The 21,196-nt window shown below is 45.6% G+C and overlaps 1 protein-coding gene across 3 annotated transcripts in view; it reads left to right on the forward strand.

The window, feature by feature from the left end:
- Positions 1-21,196, forward strand: part of LOC138816388 (chromatin remodeling regulator CECR2-like) — a 95,037-nt gene that overhangs the window by 43,119 nt on the left and 30,722 nt on the right. For all 3 annotated transcript variants that reach the window (XM_070006094.1, XM_070006095.1, XM_070006093.1), the window contains 3 exons: positions 12,630-12,724; positions 18,649-18,832; positions 19,790-19,929. In XM_070006094.1, the coding sequence (XP_069862195.1) occupies positions 12,630-12,724; positions 18,649-18,832; positions 19,790-19,929 (419 nt within the window). The remainder of the gene's footprint in view (positions 1-12,629; positions 12,725-18,648; positions 18,833-19,789; positions 19,930-21,196) is intronic.

A 21,196-nucleotide genomic window follows, 5' to 3' on the forward strand; every position in this document is an offset into this window, starting at 1 on the left:
TTGCCTTTTCCTTTTCCCCTTCCTTCCTTCCTTCCTTCCTTCCTTCCCTCCCTCCCTCCCCCCTCTCTTTCTCTCTTTCTCTCTCTCTCTCTCTTTCTCTCCTTTCTCTCTCTCTTTCTCTCTTTCTCTCTCTCTTTCTCTCTTTCTTTCTCTCTCTCTCTCTCTTTCTTTCCTTCTTTTCTTTCTTTCTTTCTTTTCTTTCTTTTCTTTCTTTTCTTTCTTTCTTTTCTTTCTTTCTGCCAGTCCTGGGGCTTGAACTCAGGGCCTGGGCACTGTCCCTGAGCTTCTTTTCCTCAAGGCTAGCACTCTACCACTTGAGCCACAGCACCACTTCCCACTTTTCCTGTGTTTGTGGTGCTAAGGAATCGAACCCAGGGCTTCCTGGATGCTAGGCAAGCACTCTACCACTGAGCCACATTCCCAGCCCTTTTTCTTTTCTTTTCTTTTCTTTTCTTTCTGATTTCTATTCTAATTTCAGCACATCATGATTTCCCCCCCCCCCTGAAATTCACAGGTAAGTACTGGCGCAAGTCTGTAACCGTAGTGCGATGAGGGGATCTTGCATTAAAAAGCGAGTAAGACTCCATCTCAACCATTTCTTTGGCCTGGTGGCAGATGCCTGTCATTGCTGGCAATATGAAGCCCAAGTAAGAGGATTGTGGCTCACGCGGTCTAAAGTACACCAAGGCAGAAAAGGGGTTTGGGGCATGACTCAAGTAGAAGAGAACTTTCCTCACCAGCAGGAGGCCCTACGTTCAGCCCCCCAGTACCGCCAAGCGGGGAAACGTCTTGTCTGGTTAAGGCCTTTGTCCATGGAAGCACTCAGCTTCAGTCAGGAAGAATGTTTGCATCACCACTGAGTGCTCAGCAAATGTTGGCTGACTACCACCTGCCCTTGGTTGTGCAAAACCTGTTTAATGTGGCGCTGTGGCTCAAGCGGGGGTAGAGCGCTCGCCTTGAGCTGAGGAGCTCAGGGACAGTGCCCAGGCCCACGACCGACAAAAAAACAACAGTGAACAAACCTCCTGTCTATGTCCTGTGTACTTTGCCTTCTCTAGTCTTTCTTTCCCCAGCAAAATCATCTGTTCACCAGTTGTTTTGAAAGTGGTCACTCTGATTATATAATTATATAATGAATGTCTGCTAAATGTGTCTTGCTCTATCACGATTGCCTTCAGATGACTAAATTAGTCCCTGAGCTCTATAAGTTAAAGTTCTTGTGCAGATATGGTAGTGAGCTGCCATCACCGACATGAGCACCTGTAATCTCTGCTACAGGAAGGCAGAGGTGAGAAGATTTTACTGTGATGTCCTCACAGTCCAGGCAGGCCTGAGCCTCTACCAGACCCAAATTTGACCAAAGCAAAAAAAAGGGCTGTAGGTCAAGTGGTAGAGCTTGAGCGTAATACCCTGAATTCAACACTCCAGAACCACCACCAGCACCACTCAAACAAAAATGCCACTTTTTCCTTTTTTGTGGGACAGACTATTTATTTAAAATACATAGGGTGCCTTTGGTGGCTTTCATGTTCACACCTGCCAATTCAGCACAAGCTATATTTCTAACCTAAGACCTGCTTACTAACCAGAATCAAGCATCAGAAGATACTAGTGTTTTGTTTTTAATTTTTTTTGTTTGTTTTTGTTTTGTCTGTCGTGGGGCTTGAACTCGGCCTGGGCGCGGTCCCTCACCTCTTCAACTCAAGGCGAGCGCTCTACCACTGGAGCCACAGAGCCACTTCAGGTTTTCTGAGTGGTTTATTGGAGATAAGAGTCACGGATTTCCTTGCCTGGGCTGGCTTTGAACTGTGATCCTCAGATCTCCGCCTCCTGAGTAGCTGGGATGACAGGCGTGAGTCACCAGCGCCCAGAGTTCAAAGCCTACAACCGATTTAAAAAAAAAAGAAAAAAGATGTAATATGCAGAGGGGTTATAGTCACATAAGCCAGGTAAAGAGTACATTTCTTTATGGACAGTGTCACCCCTTCCCACACTTTCTCAGTTTTGCCTTCCCATAACTACCCACAGGTTATATAGTTCATTTTCAACAGTGTCTAGTGAGTACACTGTTGCATTTATTCACCCTCTGTCCCTCTATTTCTGTGCCCTGCTTTACTCTCCCAAAGGCAGATGAAGTAACAAGACAAAAAGAAAACAAAAACAAAAACAAAAACATCTCTTGTTTCCGTTTCCTGGAGTTCATTTTGGTAAGTGTTATGTGATCAGATACATATTGATGTGCCTGTGTCTTCATCTACTAGAGTCCTGTATGGTTTATCATGTCCCCCCATGTATTTTAGGTCTAGCTTCCTCATGTGGTAGAAGACATGCACCGTTTGTTTCTCTGAACTTGGCTTACCTCAGTTAACATGATTTGTTCTAGAGCCATGCATTTCCTGCGATATTCTTATGCCTGTGTAAATTTCCATTGTGTATAGGTACCTCTTATTTTGATCCATTCAGCTGTTTGTAGGGCATCTGGGTGGTTTCTGTAGCTTGGATATTGTGAGTCATGCAGAAGTGAACCTGAACGTGCAGGTATCTGTATGGTATCCTTGCTGGTGAGGGTCGGGTAGGTGGCCAGTGGTTATGGCTGAGTGGTAGGAGGGTCTGACCTCCAGACTGCAGTCCAGAATAGTTACACTACTTTCTGTTCCCACCGACAGTGCAGTAGGGTTCCCTTTTCCCCACATTCCCCCAGCATTTGTTGTTGGAAATCACAATGCTGACCTGTCCACCATGGGTGAGATGGAATCTCAGAGTTGTTTTGATTTGCATTTCCTTTATGGCCAGGGCTGATGAGCATTTCCTCCTGTGTTTGTTTACCATTCTTACCTCTTCAGAGAAGGTCTCTCCTTAGCTCCTTAGACCATTAGTGATTGGTTTATTAGCTTTGGATGGGGTTTATTCCTTGTATATTTTCAATATTAGGCCTTTGTCAGATGTATTGTGTTAAAAAGATACTGGTTTTGAGGGAATAATTTCTCCCAGGGCTGATGAAATAGTTCTTCCCCCAACAAAGCATCTCTCCCCCAGGATAAGGTTGGATAAACACTGCCAAGTTGTTTTGTTTTGTTTTTATCTTGGGACCTTTTTGGCAGTGTAGATAGCATGCATCATATCTGGATTCTAATAATTCTTTTTTTCTTTTTTGTGTGCCAGTACTGGGGCTTGAACTCAGGGCCTTGCATGCTTGCTTGCCTGCTTTTGCTCAAGGATGGCACTGTACTACTTGAGCTATTCCTCTGCCTTAGGCTTTTTGCTGGCCAATTGGAAATGAGAATCTCACAGACTTTTCTGCACAGGCTAGCTTCAAGCTGAGAGCCTCAGATCTTAGCCTCCTGAGAAGCTAGGATTACAGGTGTGAGCCATCATTGCCTGGTTTCATGGTTTTTTTCTTTGGGTGCTGGTTGTGGGGTTTGAATATACTGTCCCTAAGCTTTTCCACTTGAGGTTAGTGCTCTACCATGAAAGCCACAGCTCCACTTCAAGTTTGTTTGTTTTTCTTTGAGTTTGAGATATGAGTCTCGTGGACTTTCCTGCTTGGTCTGGCTTGGCTTTGAACTGCCACCCTCAGATCTCAGCGTACTGAGTAGCTAGGATTCCAAGTTTGAGCCACCAACACCTGACGGTAATATTAACATTTTCAATACTATCTGTGTTATTAGTTAGCATTCTGTCTCAGACCTGAGATAAGCAAACTTAAAAAAGAGGATTTGTTTTTGCTTTTGAGTCCAGTTTATAGTCATGTGGCCCTGTTGCTTTGGGCCTGTAGTGTAACAGTCCATCATGGCAGGACTACCTACCTACCCAGCAGATGGTGAGAGAGAGAGAGAAGAAAGGACTGGCGTCCTGCCCATCTGCCTCCCTCCTCACTAGCCTCCCTCCTCACCAGCCTCCGCCGTCTTCCACTACTGCAGTGGGGGGCTAGGCCTTGAACACACTGCAGATTCAAACCGTAGCACCGTTTTCTTTTTTCTTTTGTCGGTCGTGGGGCTTGGGCGCTGTCCCTGCGTTCTTCAGCTCAAGGAGAGTGCTCTAATGCTTGAGCCACAGTGCCACTTCCGGTTTTCTGGAGGTTAATTGGAGATAAGAGTCTCATGGACTTTTCTGCTCGGGCTGGCTTTGAACCGTTATCCTCAGATCTCAGCCTCCTCAGTAGCTAGGGTTTTAGGTGTGAGCCACCGGCGCCCTGCTATAGCACCATTTTCTTAGTTAGAATCATATCCTGGTGATTCCTAGTTCACATTACCGTTCCATATCTCTTCTCTTGGTTGGAGTTCAGGCATTCCTGAGAATCTCCAGTCACACACATCTTTTCAGAATGGTTGCTACTAATGTCCAGTTTGTTTGCTTGGTGAACATCTGTGACCAATTGTTCTGTGAAGGGACTGGTCAGTACCAGAATTTAAGCACAGGATTTAAAAAAAAAAGTATTTATTTATTTATTTTTGGGCTGGTCTTGGGGCTTGAACTCAGGACCTGGGTGTGGTCCCTGAGCCTCTTTGTGCTCAAGGCTGGTGCTCTACCACTTGAGCCACAGCGATGCTTCAGGCTTTTGCTGAGTAGTTTATTGGAGACGAGAGTCTAATTGACTTTCCTGCCTCTGGCCGACTTCAGACTGAGGTCCGAGGATCTCAGCCTCCTGGGTAGGTAGGATGACAGGTGTGTGAGCCACTGGCACCTAGCCAAGCATAGGATTTTATTAGTTTAAAACACGGTTTGTCTGGGCGCTGGTGGCTCTTGCCTATAATCCTTAGCTACTCAGGAGGCTGAGATCTGAGGATCGAGGTGTGACGCCAGTTTGGAAAGAAAAGTTCATGATATCTATTAACCATCAAAAACGACTGGAAGTGATACCGTGGTTCAAGTGGTAGAGTGCTAGCCTTAAGCAAAAAAGTTGGGGACAGTGCCCAGACTTTTGAATTTAAGCCCCAGGACCTGCACATAACAAATGCAAACAAAAACACTTTTAATATTTCATTCTTGGAGGTGACTTGTGTGTCACTAAGTGCCTTTCTGTTGTCAGCCTGTGTCCATTGCCGGCTCCTTGTTCACCCCCACAGTGGCATTCTGACAGAACCAGCATTGTAGTGTCCTTCCATTGAATTGCCAGCCTTACCTTGCCTTTCTTTTCTTTTCCCTCCCTCCCTCCCCAGAGCTGAAGACTGAACTCAGGGCCTTACATTTGCCAGGCAAGTGTTCTTCCACTGAGCCGAATCCCATCCCAACCTTTCATTCTTGATCAGTGTTATGTGAGAGTAGGTTCTCTTTTTATCCTTCACATACACACAGTGTGTGTGTGTGCGTGCGTGCGTGCATGCGTGCGTGCGTGCGTGCGTGTGTGTGTGTGCGCACGCGCGTGCCAGGCACTGTAGGTGCCTTTCCACAGTTGTGGGAAGCACGTCTGATTGCGTATGTTTTCATTCTTACACAAGAGTCTGGGACATGAACAGCTGAGGTTCAGTTGGCTTGAACAGCTGTCTGTACAGCACTCCACGATTACATCTCACTGTATACACTGAGAGGACTTTTATCTCCAGTGTAATTCTTTGTTATCACTGCCACCCCAATCTAGCCTTTTCCTTGTTTACACTTATCTAGCTGTTTTTAGACGGAATTAAAACTCAACCTAAATTTTCTTGTCTTTTTTTTTCTTTACCTACAAGTAGGTGCCACGCTATTGACTGTGCTTCTGAAATGCGTCCCTTTCATCTCTCATTGCCTGTTCCACTGTCATCCCTCCAGTAGTAACCAACCTATCACTTCTCACAACTGGACTGGGGCTCTCTGTTCACCTTCTTGCCGTCCCTCACAATGTCCTGTGCATACCAAACGTAGATGCAGATGCAGACCAAACATAGATAAACCTTTGGGGTTTGGTCAGCCTTTTTTTATTTTGCTTTGTTTGTTTGGTCATTTGTGGGGCTTGAACTCAGGGCTTGCGTGCTGTCTCTGAGGTGGTTCCCCACCCCCCCACCCCCAAAGGTAGCACTCTACCGCTTTGAGCCACAGCTCCACTTCCAGTGTTTGAGTGGTTAGTGGGAGGTAAGTCATAGGAACTTTTCTGCCCAGGCTGGCTTTGAACCACGACCCTCAGATCTTAGCCTCTTGAGTAGCATGAGCCCCTGACACCCAGCCCCAATCTTTGTTTTAAAAGTCAAGAATTTGAGAGGATGGCTCTGGGAATGTGGCTCAGTGGTAGAGAGCTTGCCTAGCATGCATGAAGCCCTGAATTCAACTCCTCAGTACCACATACACAGAAAAAGCCAGAAGTGGTGCTGTGGTTCAAGTGGTAGAGCGCTAGCCTTGAGCAAAAGAAGCTCAGGGACAGTGCCCAAATAGATAAATAATCTTAGAGCATCTACCTACTATGGGTGCTACCTCCCAGAACTGCAGGAAAAAATGAAAATGTGTTTCTGAGCAACAAGCACCAACAATAAAACAAAAAGGCAAATGACTCCAGGAGGCTGTGCTGTTTTTACCTCCTGTCTTAGGTGTGGAGCCCCGGTGGGAGACCTTTGGTGGCTGGCGAAGGCGGGCGTCCAGCTGGACCCGCGCAGAGCATGTGTGTCCTGGCTGGGATCTGCCTTTCCGTCTGTGTAGCCATGCTTGTCCAGCTTAGTGCCTCCCACCCCAGCCTCTAGGCACCACGCTTCCTGCTTTTTCAGTCATTGGGCATTGTTTGTGGCATGGTATTTTTGTGTGTGTGTGGAAGATTAGGCAATTTTGAATACTTTTTTTAAATAGCCTTTGGAGCCACTATTCCTAATTTAAACATTTGCAGAAAAGTCATTCTAGTTTCACACATTTATTGTGTAATTAACATTTTTCCAGTTGATGATTTTGAGTTATAGTCCACACTTGAGGGAAGGAGCTGTTTGGTTTCCACAGCATTGTAGCCGGTGACATAGCCGAGTCTGGTCACTGCATACAAAGCAGCAGAACAGACCTGCTCGCCTTTGGGGGCTGCGCAGATAAAGGTTTGCCCACTGAACGTGTTACGTAGCTGCTTTCAGGCCCCTCGGCAGTGCAGTTGCTCCGGCTGATTTATACGTTCCTGCTAAATTGGCATGCCACATGCCTTTGGGGTTAAATTAACGTGTACCAAGTTAGAGAGCATCAGCTGCCAGTCTGGGTGCCTTCTGGAGGCTGGTGTGCCTTTCCTCCATGTCCTGAGCCGGCACTCCAGGCAGTCTCTGTGGCCAGCAGCTGCCAGAGTCCCTCAGGGGCCCGCTGCCCCGCCTTTGTGCATGAGGGGTTCTGGTCCCACACGGGGCTTTCATCTAGATGTACATTGTACTCGGTCCTGTGCAAATCAGGAAGATTTGCAACTCCAAAAGCAAATACAGCCAACACGACTTTATTCCTTAGCCACTCCTTCCCCCCTCCCCCCTTCCTCTAAATAAACTCAAAGGAATTATTGTGACTCAATGGCGGCAATATAAATCTGTATATTGATTCTTGGAAGTTGAAGAAAAGAAACAAATTGGTAAAAGGTTAAAGAAAACTTACACAGGGAATAGGTACGCATTACAAAAGGAAAGTGTCTGGAGTGTTATTTAAGAAAAGCTACAGTCGAGTGACTGGCTATATTAAGGAAATTTCATGTTCCGTATGTCATTAGACTGTCCTTGGTCTGGAATCCGGCTGTAAGGCGAGCAGGACTTTTTAAAGTGAGCAGTTGTTCATCCTTAGCGGGCATGTTTTCTAACCGCTGTCTTCTTCCCCTTCCCCCAGAGGTAGTCTGGGTGCCCCTTGCTCAGTCGTGTGTGTGTGTGTGTGTGTGTGTGTGTGTGTGTGTGTGTGTGTGTGTGTGTGTGTGTGTGTGTGTGTGTGTGTGTGTGTACATGTGCACACGTTAAGCAGGCTTTTCCCTAATGAGCTGTGGCGCCAGCTGCAAGAGAGGCAAATCCTGTTACTCTCCGCAGCTCCTCTGAAGCCGCAGAGCAGTGGTAGGAATGGAGTCTCCTTTCACTCTTTTCTGCTGTTTTCTTTCCCCGTCCTCTGCTGTCCCTGAGCATCTTGGCAAAGTTCAGATTTCTGTGCTCACAGTTCAATGCGCACAGTGAAAGGAGAATACAAAAGGCCCAAGGAGAGAAAGTGAGAAGAGGAAAAAAGAAAGCTTGGGGTGGATGTCTTTAGGAGGAGGGTCCCTTGTGCATTAGTCTAAGACTTAAGCTCTGGGTTGAAACCTTAAGTAGTAAAGCTTTGAATAACCTGGATCTCTGGACTCTCTTTGGAGACAGTTTTATCCGTACTCAAAGCAGTGGGTTATGTATGAAGAGAATTGAATTCCTTATTCCAAAATTTGTGAAATTTATGTAATTTGAACGGGATACTGGTATCTCCTCAGTCTTTGCTCTCTTTCCATAGAGGAAGATGAGATAAATGTAATATTACTTAGCGCAGCATTTGTTTTGTGTATCACGGGTGGTATTTACCTCCCTTCTTTGTCCGTACCACCCCTTGGAGACCACATACTTCGTGTGAGGAACACACAACATCTTGCTGTGAAACGTATTTTTTAATTGTGGTAACAATTTTAAAACATTGATATCGTTGCTACAATTAAAAGTTACCCCATTAGTCGGGCTCTGGTGGCTCATACCTGTAACACTAGCTACTCAGGAGGTTGAGATTTGAGGATCACAGTTCAATGGCTTTGGCTGCCCGGGCAGAAAAATCCCTATAAATCTTTTTTTTTTTTTTTTTGCCAGTCCAGGGGCTTGAACTCAGGGCCTGGGTGCTGTCCCTGAGGGCCTGGGTGCTGTCCCTGAGCTTCTTTTGCTCAAGACTTGTGCTATACCACTTGAGCCACACCTCTGTTGCTGGCTCTTTCTGTGTATGTGGTACTGAGGAATCAAACACAGGACTTCGTGCATGCTAGGCGAGCACTCTACCACTAAGCCACATTCACAGCCCCCTATGAGATTCTTATCTCCAGTGAACCACTCAAAAACCAGAAAGTGGAGCTCTTGCTTAAAGTGGTAGAACAAAAACCAAAAGAAAAAAGAAAAATCATGAAAATGACTTTTTTCCTGTTAACAAGTTTTCATTGTACAGTAATTAATTAACCATTAGCCATCATTGTGTTTCCGTAGTATTAATTTCATTGTTATATTCAGTAGTGTATTTTTATGGTTGTGAAACAAACACATCTCCAGAGCTTTTCATCTTGCACAACTCAAACTACTCTTTAAACAGAGATGGGGAAAGTCTGGCCTGTGGCCCATTGAAGGCCTAGGAAGTCAGTTGGTAAATGAGGGGACAGACAGACAGGAATGTATCTGCTCTGATTGTACTGATAACTTCGTATGGCCCATAATGATGTTATAAAAGGCCATATGACCTTTGGCAGGAAAATATTTCTCCACCTTTGCAAAAGTTTCTTTCTTTTTTTTGGTTGGTCATAGGACTTGAACTCTGGGCCTGGGCACTGTCCCTCAGCGCAAGGTGAGCGCTCTACCACTTGAGCCACAGTGCCATTTCCTGTTTTTCTAGTGGTTAAACTGGAGATTAAAAAATCTCATGGGCTTTCCTGCCCGAGCGGGCTTTGAACCCTTATCCTCAGATCTCAACCTCCTGAATAGCTAGGATTACAGGTGTGAGCCGCCTAGGCCCGGTTTGGTTCTAATTTTTTTTTTTTTTTGGGTCCGGTCGTGGGGCCTGAACTCTGGGCCTGGGCGCTGTCCCTCAGCTCTTCAGCTCAAGGCTAGCGCTCTACCACTTGAGCCACAGTGCCACTTCCGGCTTTTTTTCTTTTTGCTTATGTGGTGCTGAGGAATGGAACCCAGGGCCTCAGGCATGCAAGGCAAGTGCTCAACCACTGAGCCACCTTCCCAGCCCTGGTTCTAATTTTTAATGATAACTTAATAAAATTGTTGTTACAAGGGTGACCCGTCACATTTACATAAGTCAGGTAATGAGTACATCTCTTTTTGGACAGTGTCACTTCTAATGATTTAACCATCTTCTTAGCTCAGGTCTGCATTTGTGCGTCCAAGCCTGCATGCCTCTCCCCCACCCTAGTATATTTCCAGGTGGCGTTCTGTTATATTAAACATAGTATTGTAGAATTACGTTTTAAAAGGCAGTCTTGTATTTGAACCTGTTTGTCTGCGGACTGTACTGAGTTATTTACCATATTGTACGACCTATGGTGTGGGGGAAAGGGGTTCGTTTTTTCCTAGTCCAACAGTCCGGATGCTGTATCCTTCTATTGTACTTATCCTATAAAAAAACAAACTCTTCTCCCAGAGAGAAGCCTCTTGTCTCACTCAATAGTTGACTGAAGATAATTTATGATTTTGTTCCCCCTTCATCTTGGTTTAGGGAACCTGGGGGCGAGCTCAGTGGTTGAAGCCTTCTCTACAGGTGCCAGGCCCAGGAGCTGTCCTCAGCCAAAAACATTAATGCACATCTTACATTCTACTCCAAATCATGGTTATTGTTTAAACATAAAGTCACCATTAAGTGTTTTCCAAGTCTGGTCTCTAAGAGATCACGCATATCCTCTGTTAGACTTCTGGCAGTCCTCTCTGAGCAATGCCCCCTGGTTCTTGCCTTATGTTCTCAAGTGTGGCTGTTAAAACAACTTAATTTGGTATGTCCTCTGTGTGTGTGTATGTAGACGCACATGAACGAGTCCACGTTTGCCTGGGATTTGAACTCAGAGCCTGGGCATTGTCACTGAGAATCTTTTGCTCAAGGTTAGTGTAGTGCTCTGCTACTTGAGCCATAGCTCCAGTCCTGGCTTTTTGGTGGTTAGTTGGAGTCCCATGGACTCCTGTCTGGGGCTGGCTTTGAAGTTCAGTCCTCAGATCTCGGCCTCCTAGGTAGTTAGAATTACTTGGCAGAGCCCCTAATATATTTGGTAATAATATAAACTGTAGGAGACATTACATAGTTCAGTCTAAGCACCTCTAATGAAAAATGAGCATTTTGGGGCTGGGACTTTAGATCGGTGGAATAGTACTTGGCGTGTGCAAAGGCCTGACTCCCATCTCTACCATTCTTCAGAGTTAGAAACCACACTTAAGAGCAAGCAGGTTGCGCTTTTGAAGTACTCTGGGAGAGGGGGGACTCGTAGGCAGGTGTGTTACACGGTACATAGCTACTGTAGTTCAGGCATCGAAATTGGAGGATTGGCAAAGTGAAATTCACCTGGGAAGAACGTAGAGAAAAGTCTTTGTGCCTGGTGCTGGTGGCTCACACCTTTAATCCTAGCTACTCAGCAGGCTGAGATCTGAGGATTGTGGTTCAAAGCCAGCCCAGGCATGAGAGTAGTCCATGACACTCTTAGCTCCAGTAAACCACTCAGAAAACTGGAAGTGGCACTGTGGCTCAAGAGGTAGAACGTTCACCTTGAGCTGAAGAGCTGAGGGACAGCACCTAGGCCCAGAGTTCAGGCCTCACGACCCGGACCCCTCCCCCCCCCCCAAAAAAAAAGAAGTCTTTGTGTGATGTACAGTTGACCCAGAAAAGGGATTTCCAGGCCCTAGACTGTACACATAATTGCTTGGAAACGTAAGCAAAACAAATGCATCGCACCAAGGCATTACTCCAGATGATGTAAGAGCCGTCTTATTCTAGCAATCTCCTCTAGACATGTAGGAGTAGCATCATTAAAGTAAAAGTTGCCAAATTTCTTCCTCCCAGTTCTGTTAAGTTTAAAATACAGTGTTGCAGTTGGTTTATTTGTTAAAACTGTTATATAACAAAGAGTATTTGTAATTGATTATAAAGCATTTAATGCTCCTGTATTTTGTTTTGCCACTAAATTAGAAAACTATACGATATGCAAACTAGTTGATTATACAGCTAGCATGGCTTTGCACCTGGGATTCAGTGGTTCACACCTGTATCACAGCTATGGGCTAGGATGAGACCTGGAGGATTGCGGTTAGTAAGTAGTCAGCCGAGGCGGAGACATTTCCAAGCTCCATCTCCAAAATAGCCAACAAAAAAGCAGGCTGAGGCGGGTGCCCGTGGCTCACACTTGTAACCCTAGCTGCAAAAGGGACTGAAAGCTGAGGATTGTGCTGCTGAGCCAGCCCGGGGGGAAAAGTCCCTAAGACTCAACTCCAGTAAATTACTCAGAAAAAGCTGGAGGTGGTGCTGAGTTCAAGTGACAGAGCACTAGCCTGGAGCAGAATAAGCTCAGGACAGCTCCCAGTCCCTGTGTTCAAGCCCTAGGATCGACACACACACACATATGCATGCACGTGTGCACGCATGCACACACATGCACACACACATGCACGCACACACGCACACACACACACAAACACACTGGGGCTCAAGTGTTAGAATACAGGTCTAGCAGGTGCAAGACCCTGAGTCCAGCCCCTGCCCCCCATTACTGTCTTCCCCAACCCTCCCCAAGAACTGTGGGTATGTCTTCCAGAGTGTAGACAAAAGGAATGGGGGGGGTGGTAGGGGCAGTAAGAGAAACTCTAGTAAAAGCCTGAAAGCTCTCATCGCTCCTCTAGCAGCAGTAACTGGGGGAGAGGGAAAACGGCAGCAAGCCCTTGGCTTCATTGACCAGCAGCCGTTTTCTGTTGCCTGGGCTCTGTGTTTGTGGTGGTAGTGTGGATTTGATCTCTGTCTTTCCTCTTCTCTCTCAGGAGTTAGAGGCAGCCCTTCACAGAGATGATGTGGAGTTCATCAGCGATCTGATTGCCTGCTTGCTTCAGGGCTGCTATCAGCGAAGGGATATCACGTGAGTAACTACTGACTGTGCTCTGAGCACACATTTACCACACAGGGAACTGACTAGCCAGTCATAGAATCTACCCCTAGTCTGTACAAGACAGTAGACCCTAATGCATAGTATGCAAATGAGCTCCCAGGCTCTGTGTCTGCTCTTTTTTTTTTTGTTTTTTTTTTTTTAATGGGGTCCAGTTGTGGGGCCTGAACTCAGGGCCTGGGCGCTGTCCCTCAGCTCTTCAGCTCAAGGCTAGTGCTCTACCACTGGAGCCACAGTGCCACTTCCCGCTTTTTCTGTGTATATGGTGCTGAGGAATTGAACCCAGGGCCTCATGCTTGCAAGGCATGCACTCTACCGCTGAGCCACCTTCCCAGCCCCCACTTCCGGCTTTTTTTCTGCTTATGTGGTGCTGAGGAATCGAACCCAGGGCCTCATGCATGCAAGGCAACTGCTCTACCACTGAGCCACCTTCCCAGCCCCTGCTCATTCTTTACTGTGATGGTTGAGTTTGCTTTTCACAAATCTGTATCATTTACTCATAGCTACACCAGCTGCCACTCAAGTGTAGAATTTTTATCTCTTGTTTGTGCCTATTTCTGATTTTTGTTTGAAATATTGGTGAAATACTGCCTAACAAAACGATAGAGTTTTCTATATTTCTTGCACTTGTGTCTTCTGTTGTCCACATAACCTGGTAGCAGTAGCATAATTTACTTGGAGCCTCTGGACTCTCTGATGCTGTTATAACTGCCAAATAAATAGCTCTCTAGTGCCTGTGAAGGCTCTAGCAAGTAAATTTGATCAATGTTGACAAAACTGTTTTGTGCTGAGATCTGTTTTCTTGGTGGTGGTTGTCTTTGGAGCCTGGGATGGGCTGTGTTATACAGGCTAGTCTAGAACTCCTGGGTTCAAGGGGTTCTCCTTGAAGTTCTCACCCTTCTGGATAGCTGGACTACAAGTATGTGCCACTGCACCTCACCTTTCCCTTATTTTTGGAAAAAAGCCCTGACATTTGTTAGCCTTCCCTTTTGTAGAGCTCCTGCCTAGCATGCATGAGGCCCTGGGTCTGTTTATTTCCTCTTGCTGCACAAATAAACACTCCCCAAAGTAGAGACGCTGGATTCTGAGGAGGGTCTCATGGTTCTCTGGGCCCTTGTGGACTCTCCGAAGCTCCTTGGCTTTGCTGGGGTGCACGGCCGTGCCAGGCCCATGTCCCCCTGAGAACCGGGAGCAGACCCGCCCCGGCCGTTACACACGACAGGTGAAAAGGTCGAGCAGTCAGCACAAGTTGCAAAAGCATTATCAGAGATGTATTTTTATAAGTACAAAAGAAGGAAAACTGAGGGTACATGTAAATGGACAAAATGTACAAAGCAGTTGACAGCCTGCCTCACACAACTCAGGAGCGCTGTTCTGTCTCCTGGGCAGGGAGAGTGTCGGTGTTCACATTGATGGGTGATTGGGGTTATCTGCACTGTGTGGGTCCAGCACTTGCACTTGTAGAGCAGGGGTCTGAGGTTACATGCTTTCAGAGTCGTAGGAGCCAACGGCTCTGGAGCACGCCCAAGGTCTGCTAGTAGTAGAATATTGCCTATCTTCTGTTCCCCAAAGTTGATGATAAGCACCTGGGTTCTTCGTTCACTTTTTCTGGGGTTTCTTTTTCCATTTTCTTCTCTAGTATACAGAGGGGTGTTTTTGTTTTGCCAGTCCTGGGGCTTGAACTCAGGGCCTGGGCACTGTCCCTGAGCTTCTTTTGCTCAAGGCTAGCACTCTATCACTGAGCCATGACTCCACGTCCAGCTTTTACTGTGTGTGTGGCAAGCACTGTACCACTGAACCACATTCCCAACCCCACTTTCTTTGTTTTGTTTTGCTTTGCTTTGCTTTCAAAAACAAAATCTAGTACTGAAAGTTTGTCCTTTAAACATTATCTCTTTGGAAATCACAGTGCTCCTGCTAAATGTGTTTATTTGAACTTGTGACACCATGCAGTAAAATCACTATCTTCAGCACACAGGCCACTTCTGTGTGTGCGCATGACTGGGTCTGTGCACTGGTTTGGGGGCCTGACCTAAGGCCTGGGCACTGTCCTTTAGATTTTTTTTGCTCAGAGCTGCCTATCATTTGAACCACAGCTCCACGTCTGGCTTTCTGGTGGTTAATTGGAGATAGGAGTCTCATAGACTTTTTCTGCCAGGGCTGGCTTTGAACTAGGAGCCTCAGATCTCAGCCTCCTGAGTAGCTAGGATGACAGATGTGAGCCACTGGCACCTGGCAGGCCAATGGATTTGAACAAATGCATGTGCCATGTAGTCATCATTCTGCTCAGAAACATAGAACATTTCCATCTTCCTAGAAAGTTGTCTTTGTAGTTGCTCTCCCATGTAAACTGGTCTGGCTGTCAGCAGCCTCAGTTTTACTAAGATACCTTGTGGTAGTGTTGTAGAATTTGTGCTAATGGGACAACACACTGTCAAGTCCAGCTTTTTTCATTCAGTGCAATGTCTGCAGAATTCTTTGGGATTGCTGTTTGTATCAATTTGTTCATTTTGGCCAAGTGAAGGATTAAATTGTATCTAGTGAAAAATAAATTGCAAGCTGTTTAACCTTTCCATGTGTTGATAGGGATGTATGTTGCTTTTGAGGTTGTTACGATAAAGCTACTGTGAGTATTTGCATGCAAATGTTGCTGTAAATGTGTTTTCATTTATTTTGAGAATTCCTGAATCTTATGGTAATGGTATGTTTAAAGGCAAGAAACTGCCAAACTCTTTTTCAAAAGTGGTTGTGACATTTTATGTTTCTACTAGTGAAACAGGAGAAGTCTAGTTGCTTGCTCTATATCTTTGCCAACATTTGCTCTTTTAATTTCACCGATTCTCTTGTCTTTAAGGTAGTAACTCACTGTCATTTTAATTTGTATTTTCCCGATGACCAGGAATGTTGGACATCATTCTTGTTCATTTGTACATCTCTTTTTGCTGAAACGTTTACTCACATCTTTTGATTACTTATGTTCAGGAAGGGATATTTACTAGTTTGTAGATGGAACTGTTAAGATTTTTTATGCAGTCTGGATGTAAGTCCCTTGTTAGACATACAATGTCAAAGTGTAAATATTTGCTCCTAGTGTGTATTTTCCATTTATGGTTTTTTGTTTTGTTTTTTGCCAGTCATGGTGCCTGAACTCTGGGCCTGGGCGCTGTCCCTCAGCTCTTCAGCTCAAGGCTAGTGCTCTACCACTTGAGCCACAGCACCACTTCTGGCTTTTTTCTTTTTGCTTATGTGGTGCTGAGGAATTGAACCCAGGGCCTCAGGCATGCAAGGCAAGCGCTCTACCACTGAGCCAACTTCCCAGCCCCTCCATTTATGTTTTTTCTTTTCTCTTTTTTTTTTTTTTTGCTTATGTGGTGCTGGGGAATCGAACCCAGGGCCTCATGCATGCAAGGCAAACGCTCTACCACTGAGCCACCTTCCAAGCCCCCTCCATTTATGTTTTTAAAGAACAAGAGTTTTTATTTAGCTGGGCACTGATGGCTCACACCTGTAATCCAGCTACTCAGGAGGCTGAGATCTGAGGGTTGTGGTTCAAAGCCAGCTCTGGCAGGAAAGTCCTAAGACTCATCTCTCCAGTTAACTACCAGAAAACCAAAAGAGGCTTTGTGGCTCCAAGTGATAGAGAGCTAACTTTGAGTGCTAGCCTTGAGTGAAAGACCCCAGGGACAGTGCCCAGTGACCTCCCTCCCTCCAAAAAAAGTTTCATTTAGTTCAAGTCTATGTAATATATTTTTTCCTATATATTTCACAGTTTTTTTTTCCTGTGTGTGTGAAATCAGTGATAACTACAAAAGGATTATTTTCACATGCTTTCTTTTAGCGATTTTTCCAGATTTGGCTTCTTATAAGTTGTCTTCCCGCTGCATTTAGGGCTAGCATTTTCTGCCGAGATAAGAAGTCCCAGGATTTTTTTCCTTTGGCTGTCTTGATTTGGAGCCCTACTGTTCCAGATCTTAGCCTTCCTCAGAATTGGGATGACAGGCATGGAATGCCCAGTTCTGTGTTTGTTGCTTGGCTGGCCTCAAACCATGGTCTTGCCGGGTCATCTCAGCCGTGTGATGGAGCTCGGGGCAGCACCTGTGTGATGTCTTGTTGTTAGGTGTTTATAGAACTTCTCTAGGTATTCCTGTCAAATCACCCCATTTATTATTGCAAAATTCCAATTTCAGTGTTTTTTGAGTTGGTCCTAAGATTAGCTCACAGTTGGTGCTGTATGCCTTGAGCCATACCTCCATCTAGGATTTTTTTTGCTGGTTTTGTTTTGTTTTGTTTTGTTTTAGATAAGAATCTCAGGTTGTCTGTTGAGCTGGCTTTGAACCATGATCCTCAGATTTCATCCACAGGCTTAGCTACATTGTAAAGTCCTGTCCAAAACAAAACAAAAGATCTGTTAACTATTTTGGCCTAGGTTGTTCTGAGATCTTAAAGAAGAAACACTTTCAAGCTGGGTACCTGTACCTCAGGAGTCTGAGATCTGCAGATCAAGCTAGCCTAGGCAGGAACCTGTGAAACTCTGTATCTCCAATTAACAAGTAAAAGTCCCAGAAGTGGAACTGTGGATCAAGTGGTAGAGCCCTAGCTTTGAGCAAAAAAGCTCAAGGACAGCACCCCCAGGTCCTGAGTTCAAGCCTCAGGATTCACATCTACCCACACAAATAAAGGCTAGACACTGTCAAGTCAGTGGCTGTGGCTCCAGTACTGGGGATGGTGCACTGCTGCGCTCTACCGCAGGCCTCAGATTATCTTATACAACCTCTTCACTTGCTGATTTACAAGAACTCCTGCTAAATATTGTCTCATCAATCATGTGCATGCATTAGTTAAGCCTCACCAATGCTTGAAGCGTGTGGAAGGAGGCGATTCTACTTTTCACTTAGTCTGCATTGTGTATGGTTCTTTGCCTTAATTAGTACCTAGTAAGGAGACTGGATACCTTTTCATGTCCCTGACATGTGCTTCTAAGAGGTCAGTAGCTGCCTTTTTTCTATGATATCCCAAACACATTGCAGCTGTTAAATCAGTTGCTTTGCCTACTCATGAATTCTGCCAGTTCCAGCCAGCTGACCCTTAAAAGCGGCCAGTACCCAGCCCTCTGCCTCTGTCTGTGGGCTGGCCAATAGAAGGGAAGTGTCTTCTGTCTGAAGCTGGCTGAAGAGCTCTTTGCTGGCTTCTAACAAGTGGCTAACCTTGGGTGTTAGAAAGCAGTCGACTCATCCTTGTTTTCATTCTCTTTCTACTGCTCTGTCTTGATTTCTCTGCTATAAGAAACAGGTAACTTCAAGTAGGTCTTCGTCTCTTTACTCATGCAATACTAACTTACAGCCATGGTCTTTCCTAATATTTTGAATAGGGAAGTAAAGAGAAAATGGATCTTTAAGAGTATTTGGAGGCTGGGAATGTGGCTCAGTTGTAGAGTGCTTGCCTAGCATGCATTTCGAGTCCTGAGTACCACATACACAGAAAAGGCCAGAAATGGCACTGTGGCTCAAGTGGTAGAGCGCTAGCCTTGAGCAGAAGAAGTTCAGGGACTGTGCCCAGGCCCGGAGTTCAATCCCCAGGCCTGGCATGCACGCACGCATGCACGCACGCACGCACGCATGCATGCATAAATAAATAGGATGATGAGCAAAAGGTTAGACAGTCATCTCCACTCATAGTCTGTTTGCTGTTGACTGGCGTGTGCTGCTGCCTGTGTTTTAAGAGTTTTCCGTGGGGAGCTCTTAGGACACGTTTATCTTCTTTGGAACTTCATGTAGTTGGTCTGATACATAAAGCAGCCAAGACCGTCAGATCCTCCTTGTTGCCGTTGATAAGTTTGTCAGCTCTCAAGCCACAGCTCTGTGTACATTCATGTATTTTTGTCTGGGCCTTATGGATAGGCCTCAGACATTCCACAGCTACCTGGAAGACATTATCAACTACCGCTGGGAGCTTGAGGAGGGGAAACCCAACCCCCTGAGAGAAGCCAGTTTCCAAGACCTGCCTCTTCGTACCCGCGTGGAGATTCTGCACCGCCTCTGTGATTACCGGCTAGATGCAGATGATGTCTTCGATCTACTCAAGGTGCTTCCCTGAAAGCCCTTTCTCTAGCACAGTAAAAACCCAGTAGTTGAGAATGGAGCTTTGAAATCAGTGCCTAGACATTGTCCCTAAGCTTTGTTGCTCAAGGCTAGTGCTCTACCAATTGAGCCATAGTGCTACTTCTATCTCTTTTAGTGGTTAGACATAAGAGCTCTTGGATCCTTTTTTTGGGGGGTGTGGTAGGAATTTGAACTAGGGCCTGGACATTGTCCCTGAGCCCTTTTTGTTTTGTTTTTGTTTTGCTCAAGGTTAATGCTTTACTACTTGAGCCACAGTTCCACTTCTGGCTTTTTGGTGATTAATTGGAGATAAAGAGGCTCATGGCCTTTCCTGCCTGGGCAGGCTTTGAGTCGTGCTCCTCAGACCTCAGCCTCCTGAGTAGCTGGGATGACAGACATGAGCCACGGATGCCCGGCTGGCAGGTGTCTGGATCATACAGGATTAGACCTGGTGATAACTTCTAGTCCTTTCTTGGTCATGTCATTTAGAGTACTCTTCATTCAGGACTCCAGCCTAGGTCAGGCCCTGGGGTAAATTGGGAGTCTCAGCTGGAGCAGAATGTTGCTGTGGGTTCTGACTGAGCTGCCATAGTGGATTACATGGGACAGAACCTTAGAGCATCTTATCCTACCCACTACCTTTTGTGTACATATAAAGTACATCTAAGCCAGGTAGTCAGACCATTCATTGGAATTCTTTTTGGTTTCTCCATTTTTGGAGGGGTGGGAGCCATGGTTGGGGTAGGGAACATTTCAAGCATTTCTATATCTTGTTCTTCGAAGAAGGTACCCCCATCCCATTCCGTGTTTTATCTGCCCAGATGGAAAAATGTTATTCTGTACTTGGCATTTTGAAACAGGTGATAGGTTCGTGTATTGAAGTTTTCTTCCATTTATTTAGTTCATTGTTGTCCCCAACCCTCCTTCCTTTTCTGCCAAGGGTTTGGATGCAGACAGTCTCCGTGTAGAACCTCTAGGGGAAGACAATTCAGGGGCACTCTACTGGTATTTCTACGGAACACGAATGTATAAAGAGGATCCGGTACAAGGGAGGTCTAATGGAGAACTCTCCTTGAGCAGGTAAAGTCTTCAGTGTCAAGTCTGTGATAGCTACTGTAAAAATGTCTTTAAAGTTAAACGCATCAGTGCTGGGTTGTGGCTTAAGCCATAGAGCACCACTTTGCAAACCTTACGCCCTAGGCTCAAACCCTGGTACCACACATACATAAAAGAAGAAAGCTCATACAAACAAACAAATTAACTGTATCAGCATTCTTGAAGGGAGAGTAATTTCATATACAAATAAAAAGGAGCAGGGCACCAGTAGCTCACACCTGCGATCCTAGCTACTCGGGTGGCTGAGATCTGAGGACTGCAGTTTGAAGCCAGCCCAGGCAGGAACTTTTATCTCCACTGAAACTAAGAGGGAAGTAGTGCTGTGGCCCAAGTGATAGAGTGCTAGTCTTGGGCAAAAGAAGCTCAGGGACAGTGCCTGGGCCCTGAGCTCAAGCCCCAGGATTGGCACCCCCCCCCCAAAAAAAAAAAAAAAAAAAAAAGGAATTGCTCCAAAGTCTCTGCCAGAAGCTGTGGTAAAAGGAGAATGTATGAAGTCGTTGGTGAGATTGCTGGGGAGTAGCAGTACCACACCACAGACTCGACTTAGGTAGCAGGACTTTGTTCTCCGCAGCGTGAGCGCTTGTCTGTTAGAGTGCGGCAGACCTGTAGCTGGCTGGCTGAACGCTTCCTGAGGACGACGGCTGCCCTTGACTTAGTCATTTATCTGTTTATTGTGGGGAGTTCCTTACGGCTAGAAGCAGTACTTCTTGTTAGGAGGTGTTAGCTTTTAGAGCTCACTTAGTTGTTGTTGTTTTTTTTTAATATATTTTTATTGTGAAAATACTGTACAGAGGGGTTACAATTACATGGGTAAGATAATGAGCACATTTCTTATCAAGCATTGTAGCCTCCTCCTTTGTTTCCCCTTCCAGTCCCTTCGTATCCTCCCACCCCTCCAGCCCCCCCCCCACCAAAGTTGTAAAGTTCGTTTTCGACATAACAACTTGTACATCTCGTTGTTGCAGTGGGTCCTCCTGTATCCCTGTTTTAACAATTTGCTTTTTCCCTTCCCCTCCACATATACACAACATCATATATAGTGAAAGCAGGGGTTGTACCATGGGGGAGGGACATACAAGGCAGCAAAGACATAATCTTATAAATAAATATGTTAGAAACGATTGCATGAAAGATCTCTTTTTTTTTTTTTTTGTCAGTCGTGGGGCTTGAGCTCTAGGCCTGGATGGAGAGCTGACTTAGTTTTTAAATTTATTTATTTATTTATTTATTT

This window comes from Dipodomys merriami, unplaced genomic scaffold, assembly GCF_024711535.1.
Source record: "Dipodomys merriami isolate MVZ:Mamm:240054 unplaced genomic scaffold, mDipMer1.0.p SCAF_696, whole genome shotgun sequence".
NCBI lineage: Eukaryota > Metazoa > Chordata > Mammalia > Rodentia > Heteromyidae > Dipodomys > Dipodomys merriami.